The sequence below is a fragment of the Canis lupus genome, chromosome 4 (assembly GCF_011100685.1).
Source record: "Canis lupus familiaris isolate Mischka breed German Shepherd chromosome 4, alternate assembly UU_Cfam_GSD_1.0, whole genome shotgun sequence".
Lineage (NCBI taxonomy): Eukaryota > Metazoa > Chordata > Mammalia > Carnivora > Canidae > Canis > Canis lupus.
The window spans coordinates 12,902,634-12,920,671 of NC_049225.1; the positions used below are offsets into that span (position 1 = coordinate 12,902,634).

Here is an 18,038-nt window from a genome sequence, read left to right on the forward strand (position 1 = left end):
TGGGATTTTAAAATAATAGCATAATTCCCATATCCTCAAAGCATTCTTGTTATTACTTAGGTAGCAATGATTTTGATTTTAAAATCTAATAAATATGGCTACACAAGTCTACACACTGTCCAGAGAAGCACTGACTAAAAGAAATATAATGTAAGCCACATTTGTAATTTTAAATTTCCTTATAGCAACACTGGAAAGATAAAAGGGAACAGGTAAAATTAATTTTAACAATATTTTTTACTTAGCTGAGTGTATCTAAAATATTACCATTTCAACACGTAAATGATATAAAAATTATTAATGAGATATAGATTTGGAGGGAGGGGTTTGCTTCGTATATCTGGTGTTTTTTACACTCATAGCACATCTCAATGCATACTAGCCTCATTTCAAGTGTTCTGTAGCCACATGTGGCTAGTAGCAACTGTAGTGACAGTGCAAGACTAGAGCATTTCTCAAACTCTTCAATTTTAAGACCTCCAAGGAGGATTCTCAAGGATTCTTTTTTTTTTTTTTAAGATTTTATTTATTTATTCATGAGAGAGAGAGAGAGAGAGAGAGAGAGGCAGAGACACAGGTAGAGGGAAAAGCAGGCTCCATGCAGGGAGCCTGACGTGGGACTCCATCCGGGGTCTCCAGGATCAGGCCCTGGGCTGAAGGCAGGGCTAAACCGCTGAGCCACCCGGGCTGCCCAGGAAGGATTCTTCTACTAGTAAATACTCCTAGTTCGAGCAAAACCATAAATTGCAAAACATCCCTTGGAGTCTGACTTTGGAAGCACAATTTTAAACATGCTTAATGGAACTCCATGAATTTAACTAAAGGTTTTTTTTTTTTTTTTTTTTAAGATTTTATTTATTTGACAGAGAAAGAGAGAGCTCAAGCATGGGCAGGGGAGAGGAGCAGAGGGAGAGAGAGAAGCAGACTCCTTACTGAACAGGGAGCCCGATGTGGGGCTTCATCCCAGGACCCTGAGACTATGACCCAAGCCAGAGGCAGACGCTTAACCTGCAGAACCACCCAGGCACCCCTTAACTAAAGGTTTTAAACAAACTTATGAAGTGAATTCAACTTGTTGCACTTTAAAGATGATGTTTTTTTGGGGGGAGTAGAATGAATATTTTGTGTTTTATGGTATCTTTTTCTTAGCAGAGAATTGACAAGTGCTAGAACAAGATCCCTGTCTGCTGCCAAAGAGAAAAGTTGCTCCTGTCACATGACATCCTGGTGGTAACAGCAGGTTTTTCACACCCAGACCACCTGTCCTCTGTCATTCTAGCCTCTTACTTCAATAAAGCTTTGTTAACACACCTGCTTCATTAGCGTAACCATCTATGGATGCTTTTGTCTCCGCTCACTAGTGGTAGAAATAAATCTTAATACCACCATATTTTATTTTTCCTGAATACATATTATATCCTTTTGAGTCATATAAGAACTAAGATGGTACCTTTATGAGTAATGGAAAATTAAAATAGCAGTTAACATTTACGTAACATTTTTATTCCACACAAAACACTTTCATAGGCATCCTTCATTTGAGAACATAGAAAGGCCAAAGCGTATTATAGAAAAACAACTAAATCTGGAGTCAGAAGTCTGGAATTTAGAAGCCTAAATCTAGATCTTTTTACAATCTCCTGACTTGGTGGTGGTAATGGGGAGGCATCAACCATGACCAGGGCTTCAACTAGCCTTGTGTGATTTGGAAAAGGGTACCAGTGGAGTGGACACCACTCTACAGGTAAATGATTTGAGAACATTAGATAGAATGCCCCTTTGTTCTGTAGCCAGTGTCAGAGCAGATGGCTTGGTAAGTGGAAGAGTCAAGATTTTAGCTCCGACCTGCTCTCCTGCACAACTGTATATGGCACCAGTGACAAATACTAATGTTGATTGATTCTTTTTTTTTTTTTTCAAGATTTTATTTATTTATTCATGAGTGACACAGAATGAGAGGCAGAGACACAGTCAGAGGGAGAGGTAGGCTCCATACAGGGAGCCCGACGTGGGACTCGGTCCCAGGACTCCGGGGTCACGCCCTGAGCTGAAGGCAGACGCTCAATTGCTGAGCCACCCAGTGTCCCTGATTGAGTCCCATGTTTCAGACGCTAAGAACTTTACACATATTAGCTTGTCAGTTTCCCCTGAGTTCTCTATGAGGTATCCTTACTTTATAGATTGAAACTAAAGTTTAAAGAGATTGAGTGCTTGGTTAGGGTTGCACAGCTAGTAAGTGGTGGGGCATGTTGGGAATTCCAGTCTATGCAGTGTCTACAGATCCTGATTCTAACCCCCACGTTACACTGGGAAAATTATCCTCCTCCTTAAACTTGTCTTTTTATGAATTTATTTTATTAAAATAGTCTATTAAATTCTAACTACTAAACTGCATTTGGAAAGGCTTTACAAGTTTTGAAATACTACAGAACCATAATCTAATCTTTATGATTGTGTTGTTTAGTAAAAATCAGTTATCAAAATACTAGCTAGGGTGATTTTTAAATATTTGAGTTTTAAGATTTTCAGAGAATAAAGTACAATAGGACTGGTTATACAAAGAGCATACACGCTAGTTACAAAGGATTCATTTATGGAAGAGGTTTAAAAAGGAGACATTATGGGGCACCTGGGTGGTTCAGTGGGTTAAGCATCTGCCTTTGGCTTAGGTCATGATCCCTGGGTTCTGGGATCAAGCCTTGTGTCAGGCACCCTCCTTAGCGGGGAGTCTGCTTCTCCCTCTCCCTTTCCTCCTCCCACCACTCGTGCTCTCTCCCTCTCAAATAAATAAAATCTTTAAAAAAAAATGTAGCAAAGAAACTCTTTCTACTATTACCAAGATAGCATACAGAATCCAGGACAGAGGGCTACATCATCATTTCTTAAAACATCTGACAGATGTCCTGAGTATGGCAGCACTGGGGGCATCATTTGTGTAAGCAAGGATAGGACTAATTCCTATTGGAAATTGTTTTGTTTTGCTTTTAAAAAGAAACACAAGTCTGCATGAAATCATGGAAGTCCACTGTATGATAAACCTTAAAAATTAAAAAAAAAATTCCACCTGTGACTGTTGGGACATACTAAAATATATACTCAAAATCAAAGGAGAACATATTAGAATACTCAATGTTTTTGCTAGAACTACAAAATGTCCGATGAGGTAGCAAGTGGCCATATGTGGCTATCTGAAATTACTTAAACAAAATTAAAAATCACCTTCCCTCAGCTGCACTAGTCACATTTCAAGTACTCCAGAATCACAGGGGACTAGTGATTACTGTCAGACAGCATACACAGAGTATTCCCATCATCGTATAAAGTTCTGTTGGACAGCACTATTTTAGAATGTTTGGTATTCTTGTTATTCTGGATTATTGTTACTTTCTCAGAGTTTTCCTCAAAGTAAATGCTCCTCTTTAACTTTTGTCTCCTAGAGATTAACATTAATGACGTTTGGAGTAAAGGAAATAGACTGATGAGAACTCTTCCTCCAGATAGCTACATAATTTTCTTAAATTTATTTACTTATTTATTGTTAAATATTTTATTTATTTATTCATAAGACAGAGAGAGAGAGAGAGAGAGAGAGAGAGGCAGAGACACAGGCACAGGGAGAAGGTGCAGGGAGCCCCATGTGGGACTCGATCCCGGGTCTCCAGGATCAGGCCCTGGGCTGAAGGCAGCGCTAAACTACTGAGCCACCCGGGCTGCCCATAGCTACATAATTTTAAAGAGGTTCCTCCTTCTGCCCCTCATCAGCAATGAGGGGGAGCCGAAATCAATGTTGCATCTGACTCTGGGAGTTCAAAGGTGATTAAGACTTGTACTCTGGGGATGCTTGGATGGCTCGGCAGTTGAGTGTCTGCCTTTGGCTCAGGGCATGATCTCGGGGTTCTGGGATTGAGTCCCATATTGGGCTCCCTGCATGGAGCCTGCTTCTCCCTTTGCCTATGTCTCTGCCTCTCTCTCTCTGTGTCTCATGAATAAATAAGTAAAAAATCTTAAAAAAAAAAAAATAAGACATGTACTCAGCCCTCAGGAGGTTACAGTACCAAGGTAGCTTGATTAAAAAGAAAAAAAAAGAGGGTGCCTGTGTGTCTCAGTCGCATAAGCATCTGCCTTCAGCTTAGATCATGATCCCAGGATTCTGGAATTGAGTCCCACATCGGGCTCCCTGCTTGGCAGGGAATTTGCTTCTCTTTCTCCCTATGCCCTTCTCCCTCTGCTTGTGATCTCTCTCTCTCTCTTGCTTTCTTTCTCTCAAATAATTAAATAAAATCTTTATTTTTTTTAGAGATTTTATTTATTCATTCATGAGAGACACAGAAAAGGAGGCAGAGACATAGGCAGAGGGAGAAGCAGGCTCCATGCAGGGAGCCTGATGTGGGACTCGATCCCGGGACTCCAGGATCATGCCCTAAGCCAAAGGCAGATGCTCAATCACTGAGCCACCCAGATGCCCTAAATAAAATAAAAAATAAAGGAAAATCTGTGTGTAATAGAGGCTACATTTCAGTAACTAGTAATCTACTATATTGACATTTAAGAAACACTAGAAACATGGGGGCACCTGGGTGGCTCAGTTGATTGAGCAACTGACTCTTTTTTTTTTTTTTTAAAGATTTATTTATTCATGAGAGACAGAGACAGAGACAGAGAAAGAAAGGCAGAGACAGGCAGGGGGAGAAGCAGGACTCTCGCAGGAGTCTGATGCGGAACTCGATCCTGGATCCCGGGATCACGACCTGAACTGAAGGCAACCACCCAACCGCTGAGCTACCCAGGTGTCCTGAGCAACCGACTCTTGATTTTAGCTCAGGTCATGATCTCAGGGTCATGGAATAGAGCCCCGCATCAGGCTCCACACTCAGGGGGGCGTCTGCTTGAGATTCTCTCTCTTCTTCTCTGACACTCTCCCTGCTCATGTTCTCTTTCTCTCTCTCAAACAAACAAACAAACAAATAAAATCTTAAAAAAAGAAACACTAGAAACATGAAAATATTTATATACTTTATTTTTCTTAAATCAAAATAACCTCTCTGGAAAACCCATTTCTCTTCTTCTCTCCATTTTTAAATCCTGAATCACCTAAAGTACTTTATTATTTTCAAAATGCTAATTCAATTCATTCTCTTAGGATGTATTCTTTTTAAAACTTTTATTTTATTTATTTTATTTTTATTTATTTTTATTTTTTTAAAGATTTTATTTATTTATTCATGAGAGACAGAGAGAGAGAGAGAAAGGCAGAGACAAAGGCAGAGGGAGAAGCAGGCTCTAAGCGGGGAGCCTGATGTGGGACTCGATCCCGGGACCCCAGGAACTTTTGTTTTTAAAAGCTTCTATTTATTTATTCATGAGAGACACACAGAGAGAGGCAGAGACATAGGCAGAGGGAGGAGAAGGTTCCTCACGTTGGAAGCCCGATGCAGGACTCGACCCCAGGACCCCAGGATCACGCCCTGAGCTGAAGGCAGACACTCAACCACTGAGCCACTCAGGTATCCCTCTTTTTAAAACTTTTAATTGTGTTTTCTTATCAATTTCCTTTTAAGAGTATGACTACTTTTCATGCTTTAAAATAAGGTAATAAAAATTAGAAATCTTAATTACCATTGCATGTTCTTATTAGAAATCATTTGAAATTATAGATATAAATATCAGTATCACATATGATACATTTAATGATACTCATTTAAGATGACTATTCTTCTGGACCTTAAAGAGTTTGTGGGAATTTACCTACCTCTAGAGGTTTGTAGGAATTTACCTCTTTAAATTAATTCTCTTGGGACGCCTGGGTGACTCAGTGTTTAATTAAGCATCTGCATTTGGCTCAGGGTGTGATCCCAGGGTCTTGGAATCGAGTCCCACATTGGGCTCCCTGCAGGGAGCCTGCTTCTCCCTCTGCCTATGTCTCTGTCTCTCTCTCTCTGTGTCTCTCATGAATAAGTAAATAAAATCTTTAAAAAAATTATTTTCTCCTCCATCAGACACACATTTCTAAAGTAAGCGCAATACAGTTAAGTCTTTGGAAGAAAGATACAACAAGATTTCAACCCTAGTGCTGCTACTTAGTTTCGGTAACCTTAGGTAAGTAAGTTGACTGGTCTGAACTTCAGTTCTCTAAAGTGTGATTAAAACTATCTACTTCGGGCAGCCCCAGTGGCACAGCAGTTTAGCGCTGCCTGCAGCCCAGGGCGTGATCCTGGAGACCCTGGATCGAGTCCCACATCAGGCTCTCTGTATGATGCCTGCTTCTCCCTCTGCCTGTGTCTCTGCCTCTCTCTGTCTCTATGAATAATAATAATAAAAAAAAAACTATCTACTTCGCAGGACTATAGGTTTGTTTTAAATTTTCTTACAGAAGGGAGTTTATCACTGCCTCATGAATGGTAGAAACTCAACAATTATTAGTCCTTCCACCCTGCTGTAAGAACATCTTTAAATTCTTGGTTGGCTGCTATTGTGTCTTATACAGAAACTTTGGCAGACAATTTTTTCTCTAGAATAAATAGTGACAACAGCTGATATTTATTGAGGGCTTACTGTGTGACAAAGGCTGTATTTCACAAGTGCTTCACAGAACTATTTTTCCCAATAACAACCCTATGAAGCAAGGAAGGTGATCTCCGTTTTACAGAAGTAAGAGTCTCACAGGGACCAAAGAACTTGCCCATGCTCATCCCTCAAACACCCAAGTCGGTCTAGCTCCTTTGTGCTCACTTTGAAACCAGAGACTATGCTGGATGCATTCCAAAAGCCAGTGAATTAAATGCCAGGATAGTGAATTTTATATGTGAATTATATCTCTAATAAAGCTCTTTTTTAGAACAAGTGCTGGATTTGTAGTGATGAGGAAGTCAGTCTAAAGATTCATTCTGTGGCGAACTTGGTCTATGTTTTTTATCTTTTCAAAGGAAAACTCTGCACCAAGTACCTACTCTCAAAACAAGTCTATTCTCAAAGTCTAGTAAGAAACCCTGCTTCATTCTGAGGGTTAGTTGAGGGAAGAGTGTATGATAAGTGACATGCTCAGCCACGTGGCCTTAGTAGGTCACAGAATATGACACAGACTCCAGTAACTAGCCTGCAATTTATTCTTTTCCGTGATCATTGCCCAAGAGAAATTAAAAATTCATGAAGAATGTTGGAATAATCGGGGAGAAAACAGAGACACAGGAAAGGATCCAGAAAGAATTATTCCAAAAATAAAATGTGAACGTATTTCCTTAAAAATATTCTGCATGCTTTGCATACCTTCCATTATTATTCACCTCCTCCTTACACATCTTGCACTTAGAAAACTCTATTGGGTTTGGGAAAGCTGAATACATTTGACTAAAGGCCGGAAGAATCATCATCGTAATATTTGTCCATTAGTATTGTGAGAAAAAAAGCTGTGGGATTAAAAGGAACTTCATGCCTGAGATTCAGAAAGCAGCAATAAATGCCAGGGAGCTGGACTCCCAGCTCAAGATACAAATAAGTAGTGTTCAAGCAACATTAACTTCATCACAGCCAGTCCTTTGATTCCTACCTGCAGACATTTATAGAGACAAGGAGTTCGTCATAATTACCTTCATCCATGCCATTAAGTAGTTCGGTTAAATCTTCATTTTTACTGTCAAACTGATGCTCCTTCCACGTCTCACCATTTTCACTTCGAAGAACAATGAGTTCTCTCTCTTTTCCTCGCATAGACCCAAAGTGAGGGATTTCCACTATGACAGGGCTGGAAAAAAAATCCACATTATTTTGCTATCAAATGAAATATATTTATAGTATCATACTTTCAAGACAGTTTCATTAACAGTATTCATTTGAAAATCAGAGGTGCCACTAAGGTTGGGAATGACTTCAAAGCTGCAGAATCATTTGCTAATTAAATAATATGTTAGAAGCCTGAAAACATGCCATCATTCATTCATTCACAAACAATTCATAAGGGCCTACCATATGTTAGGCATTTGATTTAGTAAAGGGAAAATATTCAGCATATCTAAACAGGATTTTTGAATCAAGGAATTGAAAGCTATTAAAATAGACCATAAGCAAGTTGGTCCATTTTTAAAAACATGATAGCTCTATTATATTATACAAAAAGCTAATGATTTAAAAGGACACAGTCAGTTCTTTGAAAAAGAAATTCTGTATATTTCCTACTTTGAAAGATCACAAGTGTTTGACCCCTAAGCAAGCAAACGATCGACCTAATTCACTGCCTCCAATAGTGACTTTCTATGACTTTGATGGCCTGTATAGTTAAGGCGGTTTCACTCATTTCTAATTTGTGAAATGGTAGTGGGCAGCTTAATTTCCTAACTCTAGTATAACCTGCACAGGAATATTTAAACTTTCTGAAAAAGCACTTGTTGGTCTGAAATTGTAATATAGAGATATATTAATTTTTGACAGTGTCCTTTTGCAAAAGAATGTAAAAGGATGGCTGCAAATTGAGGATAGCCAATCGAGCACAGGAATAATTTTATTAACTTTTAAAATAGGATAAATGCTAAAAAAGATGGATGGAAGTAAGCAGACCACAATCACACACAGTTTATGTAGTTGGATTGTGCAGCTTTATTTTATGACATTTAAGTAGACAGTATCATTATTCTCCTACAGAGGTTGTATGTAACCTCACCTCTTAACCTATATGTTTATGCACATGTGATAATAGAAGACAAAGGCTTCAATAGGTAAGAGCATAAAAAGGGAGAGTCATTGTAACGATCCAATAATGTAAGTAGATATGAATGTATCATTTATTACAAAATCATTTACTTAAAATGGGATGATAGATGTGGGAATTTTCCTTTTGGCAAAATAATTATAATTAATTCAAATGAAGGCTTTTAAAATTTTTTATAATGTCTTTATTTTTTGATAGGTAGAAACAAAATCAACTATTCCTAAGAGTGTTAATAATTTTAAGAGTTATGATATTTACTATAGGTTTTAATCACATCTGATTTGACATTAAAAAAATTTTTTTTGAGAACTAGATACAATCTTTGCAGGTTAATGTATCAGATACTGTCTCTGTAAATATTTAAGGAATGTGGCTTTGTGTAGGACATTCAACAATACTGGAGAGAAGGTATGAACCAGGGCCTTTGACCAAGGTGAAAGCCAAGCATAACTTTTCATAACAGGTCTCTTCATGCAGACTGCCAAGGCAAATCCACCAATCAGACAGACGAGCAAACAAACAACAAATACCAACACATTTCAGCTTAAACGAAACAAAACAAGACACTTTAATTAATTTAGTAGAATATTCTCTCTGCTGCCTATTTGGCTTTCTTTAAGTATCTTCTATTCCCAGCATTTATCAAAATCAGTTGACTTATTGAGGACTTTTCTTTTGCAAAGCCCATAAAGATTACTCAGTATGTGGAAGTACGTACTTTTAAAAAAAACTGGAAGTCCAGACACGTAATATATATATATATATATATAAAATATATACACATATCTATATTCACACATGTACCTACTCATTTATAGCAAATGTCACTTCAAAGCCTGCAAATACCTTCTCTTATACTGGGTTACAGTGAGGTCGTCAGTCTGTCTTAACAACTATCAGAAGCAGTTGAAACATTTCAAATTAAAGGAAGGTTTACAAAAGCACAACGTCATGAAGCAGAATGCTTGCGGTGGATTCCACATGCTCGGGAAGCACGAGAGAGGGAGCAGGGCTACAGTAAGTCAAGCCACTATGGTTTCTGTTTCTTTCAGTGACACGTATCAACTGAAAGCATTAAAAACTGAAAAGATAAAAATAAAATTAAGACGAGAAGACCATGGGTGTGACAAAAAAAAAACTGAAAATGGAAAGAGAGTTGTAGACATTCTGTATCTTGTCTATAAAGGTCCTACCCAATAAATTTTGTTCCTTGCGGCCCAAGCTGCAGGATTCGGCTAACCAAGCTCTCACCCTCATTTACAGGGGGAGGATTGGTAGGAAGGTGCAGTTTACTGAATAACATCCATGCAGCAGGAAGAGAAACGAGAAGGGGAAACTGTGAACAAACTGTCCGTCACGACAGAGCCAGCCTGATCAGCACCCAAGTGCCACCTCAGAAAACGAATTCATTTTTCCTTTTTGCAAACACCGCATCACAATGGATTACCACCCTGAAAATCATCTTTAAAGAAGACGTGCACCCAGAGTAGCCATTGATTCAATGTTGGTGAGAGAGTTTCGGCGTCTACGTTTTCCCCTAAGAAAGGTGCCTTGACTTCTCTGGGGGCTGCGGGGTTCCGTGCACTCACTGAGCAGAGAGCATGCTTCTCGGTTAGTAAAAGCTTTGACCAGCAAACTCAGTTAAGGAAGTATCAGCCTATTAGCTTTCCAGAGAGTCACACAGCTCTGTGACCTCCGACACTACACGAAAGGTGTACTCGATCAAAATGGTCCAACTGAGTAGTTTTAGTGGTTAACTCCTTGAGTTAAAAGAGGGTGAAGAAAACCAAATATATCACACAAGGGCCAAGATAAAGATTGACAAAATCACTTACCCTAAAAATTGTGCCCCTGCAGGACCCATTTCTACCAGCCTACTGGCTAATCCCTCTCCTTCCACCATGGGGGGTGGGTTGGCCAGTTTATGTCTCTTTACCAGTCGGCAGGTGATTCGGGTGGGGGCTGTACACTTGCGTGGCGGGATGATGATTCTCATCCCGTGGTGACGGCTCCCTCTCATGGAGCCGCCTCTTGCATCCACCATGAAGCTAACCAGAAACCTGCAGGGAGAAGATCAGAACCCAAATCAAGGACAGAAAGAAACTGTCTTCCCAGTAGGTCTTGAGAGTCAATGTTAAGGTTTAAAACCACAGACAATGTAGCTATCGTTTCCTCTCTTTAAAAATAAACTGGAAGTGGATACAGTGGAGTCACATCAAACATGCCCTTCAGCCTGTGAACCAGGGAATAAGTGGGACATGACAAACTGCTTTTGGTGGGATGTGGCCCCGTAACAGACGCCGAACCCTTTGTCAGATGCTCAAATTGAGGAATGTTTCAAAGCTGGAATAAAAACTGGCTCTCACAGGACTGTCATGCACGTAAAACCCAAACCCAGACCATCCTATGTGGAGTCAGTGGATGACTTCAGCTATATTCAAGCATCATTTTTTTTTCAAGCATCATTTTTAACTATAAGTGGTTTTAGCCATATGCTGACTATGGAATCTCTATCTCTGACAAGTCAGATGAAACTCCACAGTATGTCTTAACATGTACAACTCATAAAATAAAAATATGCTTAATCATACCAAACACTCTAATTTTTACTACCACAAAGCAGAATTTAAGGATAAAAGCAGATGGCTAGTTTTGCTAAGGCAATTTTGATGGAAAGGAATTTAATCTTTTCAGTATAAATTTGGCTTTAAAACTGTTTAAAATAACTGACACTGGTGTATCTGTATAGCCATACAAAACGGAATATTTAGACTTTTAGAAAATGTCTCTAAATTATATACTCTAATTCCGCCATTGGCCTTTCTATTAAAGCTAATGAAGAAAAATTATTTTTCTTCATGTAGATATGAAAATGTAAAGAAATGACTAGTATCTTATCTTTGTTATTGCAATTCCTGATTCCTATCACATGCTTGTGGAGAGTCCTCCTCAAATCTTTGGTATTATAAAGCACTCTGGTGAACATAAGCTAGTAAGTCCGACATATGGAAGAGTGCAAGTCAAACAGGAGAACACACGTCCTTTTGCATCCCAATGTTCACATGTGAAAATGTGCTTATTACTGAAACAGCAGCAAATGTTGATAATTAGAAAATTATCTGAATATCTATGGTATTGGGCAGGGGTATAATCCCATCCATCAAAATCCTCTACTGAATATAGTTCATCTAAATACAGTTCTAATATCCTGCAACAGATTTTAGGGCCGTGCACGGAGGTCGTAGCTGGAGACCCTTTCCTCAAGAGTAATGCTTCTCGACCTCAGAAGAGTAACCTCTTCAACAAAGCAAACTGACCTGCCTCCCCATAGAGAAAGGCAATAGCACAGGGCTCGTTTTTCAGCCAATCAGATGTTCAGAACCAACTCTGGTCATCAGTGAGGTGTAATCAACCCCATACCCTTCTGGTTATTTTAGATTTAGCTATTTTCCTCTGGATTATGCATTTTTGTAATATTAGACATACTCTGAGAGGCTAGAACCAGTGTAGTAGTCAAAGTAAGAGGGGAAAGAGACTGATCTCATCAAAAACAAAACAAAACACACACCTCCCAAGTCAAAGACAAAGATACTTGTTCACTTGTGCAAGTGTTCACATGAACTGCTTCCAGTGCTAAATGATACCAAGGCTCACTTGAAACTGCTGTGGTGAGCCCACATTGTCTTAGATGTATTTAACAACTACCTTTACTCAGTAATGAAGGTAATAGGGCAACTTTTATAAAAGAAGCTAAAGACAAAATCTGACCCTTTCCAGCATTCAGTGGTGAAAGTCAACTCATGATTGGATATAATAGCAACAGAATGGATTAAAATGATTCAAGATAAACTCTGAGGGGTGCCTGGCTGGCTCAGTTGGTGGAGCATCTGACGCTTGATCTCGGGCTCGTGAGTTCGAGCCCCACACTGGGTGTAGAGATCACTTAAATAAAATTTCAAAAACTAAAGATAAACTCTAGGTTTGAAAGTTTGGCTGTATTAGTACAAATAAACACTGGAGTGTTTACAGTGGGAGGGCAATGTTTGTCCTAGCAACAAACAGCTGATCTCAACAATATAGATGGTAATTCAGATCAGGCCTGTCTTATTCACTGCTTGACCTGCAAAGCTGAGCATAGTTCCCAAACACAGTAAGTACATAATAAATGTTTACTGAGTGATCCACTGAACAAAAACTATTCTGTTAAGTGTGCTTCAGAATTGCATAGGTCAGACAAGGTTACTAATACTAAAAACATACCTATATGAAAAAGATGTATATATGTGTGTGTGTGTGTGTATACACACATATATATAAAACCCTTGTAGTTGAGCAGTCTGAAGGCAGGTAGTATAAGAAGGTTATCTGTGTCAATATAAAAATATCCAAACTACAAAGAGTATCAGAACCAAATGGAAAAAATAGGCCTTAGAATTCTGATTTTAACTATAAATTTGGAGAAGTTTTTCTCTGGGTTCCACACAGCACCCTCCAGTGCCTAGTTGGTACTCATTAGCAATCATTTATTGTTCTAAGGTTTTCAACTTCATAGAGCCAGTAGCCTGAGGAAAGGTGAGAATATAGGTTAAGCAGGACAAGGGTCCTATCATTAATAACATCATGAAATACAGTGATTTATTTTCTAAACTCATTCCTTACATATTCTGTGCAAAATAAAATTTCATGCAATATAACTTATTAAAAACAAATCAAAAGGTGATGTTTAATCATATTTGTTGTACCTTATTAATATTTAAACTAAATCAGGAATTCTACGAATGATCCTAAAACTAACACATGAACGTTTCTAGTTTTAAGAACAGCGGGATGACGAATGCTGATACACTACAGACATTGACACATCTAACTGTGGGAAAACTTCACATAAATTAAAAATACAAAAAAGGGTGGTTCACATAAAGGACACAATTATCACCTTGAATCATACTGAGGAAGTGGAGAAGAATAGCTGCAAAATAATTTAGAAAGCAAATGGGAAAAATTAATGTAAGATAATTAGAAGCAAGCAACAGAAAATGTCAATGATAAGCAAAGGAAAAATAAAAACCATCAGGAAATGAAATCAAGGCATTTGGCATTTGTGGGACAACCTGGAAAACTATTCTCCTTTAGTGGCTACAGAAGCTACTCCACAGACCTGGTACTAGTGAATCATTTCCAAGTGTATACCAAGTTTATATTTTCCTTTTCAAATAAGCCCACACTAGCTGCCATTACTTTTGCTCTCCTGGACATGTCTATTGTTTCAATAAATTCAAGAAGAAGGAGAGGGAATTTGGGCATTCAAATATTTCATTTTCTCTGGTGTATGAGAAAGTTTACTTCTGATTTTATTATCCTATGCTCTTTCAACCTCTCATTTGAAGTTCAATCATTTGAAGCAAAGCAAAAGAGTTGACTAAATTAAACCCTGGTGCTTTTCTTTCCAATGTAGAGAATACAAGATGCTGGTTCTAGGTCTTTGTAACATGGTGACAATCCAACAAGCTTAATACAGGGAACTCTTGAATATGCTGCTGTTTCCCAAGTAATTTACATTTTTCTTCTTAACTAATCTTTTCTCTCTCTCTTTTTTTTTTTTTTGCTTTTGCAATGTTAGATCCATAAACATCTAGTATCAATGGTATAAATATTTTAAGCAATTAAAACATTAATATTACTATAATTAAAGGTTTTTCTGATTGAGTTAAAGAAATGCAATGTTAATGAGTCAAAGGCCACCAGGTAGTTTATAATTTATAAAGTCCTTTCATGGCAATTATTTCTTAAATGCTATTGCAACTCTTTGTGCTACAAGCCATAATTCTGTAAGAATACTTTAAATAACCTGCAGCCTTACTATGAGTCCGACTTTTCATCTATAAAATGGGGATAATGAGTAAAACCTAACTCAGAGTGTTATTTTAAGGTTCAAATAATTAAGATAATACATGTAAGACATTTAAGACAATGCCAGGCACATAAAAAGGTAAACATTAGTTATTACAATTTATTTTAATTAAAAGCAGCAGGAAATACTTCATATAATACATACAGCATTCATAAATGTTAATTATTGTTAATTTCTTTAATTGCAAACTAATCCCCTCTTGTCCTGGATCACAACTAATTTATGGCCTAAATGCCAGTTTCAGAGGTGAAAACACCTGGATGTTTTCATCATCTCAATTATTTCCATTCCATTTGTGTGGATTCGATTATCCCAAGTTTTAATTACCTACAGGTGAAGAATCCCACATCTAAATATACGCTGATTATCAATTCAGCAATTGCAGCAGGTCACCTCCCCCAGCCTACCCCAATTCTGTCACATGATGGGGTAGTAGAAAGGAGCCTGTCTGATGTGGTTTTTACCTCTGCACCTCTGGGTCCACTCATTGGTACACTCACTTTTTAAAAGTGAATTTCTTTCTTTCCTTTTTAAAATTAATTTCTCTTCTAATTTAATAAATAATTATATAATAATAATTAAATAATTATAGAAAAGAAATAAAATACTAATTTACTAAACTTAATGATAATTTTATTTCAGGAATGCAGAAGGTACCAAACTTGACCTGAAAACTTCGGGTTCAAAGCAAAGCACAAAAGCAGTCAGCAAGGTAAATGAACAGAAATACCTACATATTTTTTATTAGGAAAATGAGATATTCAGAAATAAAACATCATTTGAATAAGTAAAATTAAGGGACATGACTAGATTTTTTTTTAATTGAAAAGGAAAATTAAAGACCTGGAAGTAGTACCAAAACAGGCAAGAATTTTTTTGCACCAATACTTTAATTCTTTTCCTTTCTAACACTGTGCATTTTTCAACAAAAAACAGATATACAAATTTGCTCAGAAAAAAAAATTTACTCATGACTTACAAATACACATCACATATACTCAGAAACGAACTCTTAGAAGACCAATATTTCATACATATGAAGCTTGTCAATATGAATTTATAATTACAAATAATAAACATAATGTTCATTTAATAGGATAAAGAAAAGTGACTTTTAGATTACTTACCCAGAATGAACAGGACTTGAGACAAGATTGACATTGTCCAAAGTATCTGCAGCCCAGCTATAATGTCTTAGAGAATCTGAATCAAATTCTCTTGTGAATGTTAGATGCTGCAAAATAAAATGATGTATGGCATTAACAACCCACACAAGACACTGGCTTCTCTGTACCTACAAAATATACTTCTATGTCTCTAGAAGTCAAGATGGTCAAAATAAACAATTTGTACTTACTCTTTTATAGGTCTACATAGATATTTCAGGGATAGCAATGAGAGTTTACTGATATATTATTTCAGTCTTTTAAGAAAACATCTTGAGTAACTGGCATGGCAAAAGGAATATCACAGTTTCAAATGGGAAGTAGACATAAATCACATCTGCTGATTACTAAAAGTGTGATCATTAGCTTCAAGAAAGGCATTTAGATGTAACCTGAAAGCGACTTTTCCATGAAACACGGTATACAACTGACACAAAACTATGATTATTTTGACTTGGGTTTTGACATTATTTCTTGAAAATGAACAATGTGAGTCTGTCAGTTCAAGGACAGTAACTGGTGGCATTAGTTGCTATCAATGCCAGTTGATAAAATTTTAGTTTTCAAGCAAAAATCAGAATTTTGTAAACTTTACATCTGTGATTAGCTCGGGGGAGATGTTAACTAATGTAATCTATTAGTTTTGCATGAGAAATGTGTCAACAATATAAAGATTTGCATAAATTGGTAAAACAGTATTTTCCAAATCACCAATGAACTGCTAACCATGATTTCAACTACTTGAACATATAATTAACTCCAAATTAATCTTATAATTATAAAATTCCTTCCCATATCTGAAAAAAGAATCAATCTTGATAACTTTTGTTTCCAAGTGGAGCAGAGTAGCTAGTGGAAGGCTACCATTGGTGCCATACCATATAGTTATGGGCTCTGAGTGCAGCAGAGCACTGGGGAGACCCTGGAAGCTAGAGGAGCTGTACTCTTGGGGAGGGAGGGTCTTGAAGAGTTGAGTGGACTTTTTGTTGCCATTTTTAACTTGGGTGCATTCGTCAATTATCAATGTAGACAGAATTGGGGCTTTGTACATCCAGGGGGCGCAACTGGGGAACAGAAAAACCAAGGCAATTTTAGTGGAGATTTGGGTGGCCTTCAGCATGCTACAGATTTCTGAGAAGAACATTTGCTGAATTCTGGGGCTGTGTAGAACAGGAAGCTAGAAACCTAACCAGAAATTTGCTAAAAGGATTAGTGTTGCTTCTTGGCAGTTTCATGAGGAAAAGATTGAGTCTGGGACTTGTCGGGAGAGGGGATCACACAAGATTCTCACAGAAGGGTCCTCACAGAGGCCAGGGGAAAACTAGAGGTAGTCTGAGTTTACCAGGGATGCAAACAATTTTGCCTCATTTCAGCAAAACCTTGACTGGATTGAAATAATCTGCCACCACTCTATTTGCCTAGCAGAGGCAGGGTGCACCCTTTGTGCAGAATTACATCATCGTCGGGTGTGTCATGTCTACAAGTTTTTATATATCGTGTCCAGCATGCAGTGAGAAATTGCCAAGCATGGCCAGAGCACATGAACCAAAAACAAAATACTGTAAACAGACTCCCAGGTCATCCTACAGTTTGAAGTAAGCAAATAAGAACTTCACAACAGCTATCTATGATTAGTATGTTAAAGAAAAGAGAGAGAAAAACAGGAAAGAAATTAAAAGATGGATAATTTAACAGAGCACTGGAATATATGTAAGAATCAAATGGGCATTTGTTCACTTCTAAATACGTCAGTTCTTGACAAGACACAATAGAAAACAGGGTTAGAAAATTGGAAGTGTAAATGGAAAAATGTACAAAGGAAAGGATTTAAAAAAAAGAATGGAAACTACAGAAAATTGTATGAGACCTGTGGAACACGGTGAGAGGTTTTCCCATGTGAAACTGGACTCTCAGAAGAGGACAGTAAGGCAGACACTACATTGGAAGAGAAAACAACCTCCCTTTACTGGTCCCCAGACAGACAGGGACAGAGCCTCCAGGCAGAAAATGGGAAGTTTTTTTTGTGTGTTTTTTTTTTCCTTAAGATTTTATTTGAGAGAGAACAAAAGAGGGAGAGAGAGAGTACAGAAAGAGAGGGAGAAGCAGGCTCCCTGCTGAGCAGGGACTCAATCCCAGGACACTGAGATCATGACCTGAGCCAAAGGCAGATGCTTAACCAACTGAGCCATCCAGGTGCCCCAGAAAAAGGGAACTCTTCTCTGGGATTTCCCAGTGACTTAGTATTCACTGGGAATTGGGATTT

At 37.8% G+C, this 18,038-nt stretch overlaps 1 protein-coding gene across 15 annotated transcripts in view; it reads right to left on the bottom strand.

Annotated features, from left to right (window-relative positions):
• The window catches only part of ANK3 (ankyrin 3), a 663,391-nt gene that overhangs the window by 66,564 nt on the left and 578,789 nt on the right, over positions 1–18,038 (bottom strand). For all 15 annotated transcript variants that reach the window (XM_038533992.1, XM_038533998.1, XM_038533996.1 and 12 more), the window contains 3 exons: positions 15,737–15,843; positions 10,534–10,758; positions 7,584–7,738 (listed from right to left, as the gene is read on the bottom strand). In XM_038533992.1, the coding sequence (XP_038389920.1) occupies positions 7,584–7,738; positions 10,534–10,758; positions 15,737–15,843 (487 nt within the window). The remainder of the gene's footprint in view (positions 1–7,583; positions 7,739–10,533; positions 10,759–15,736; positions 15,844–18,038) is intronic.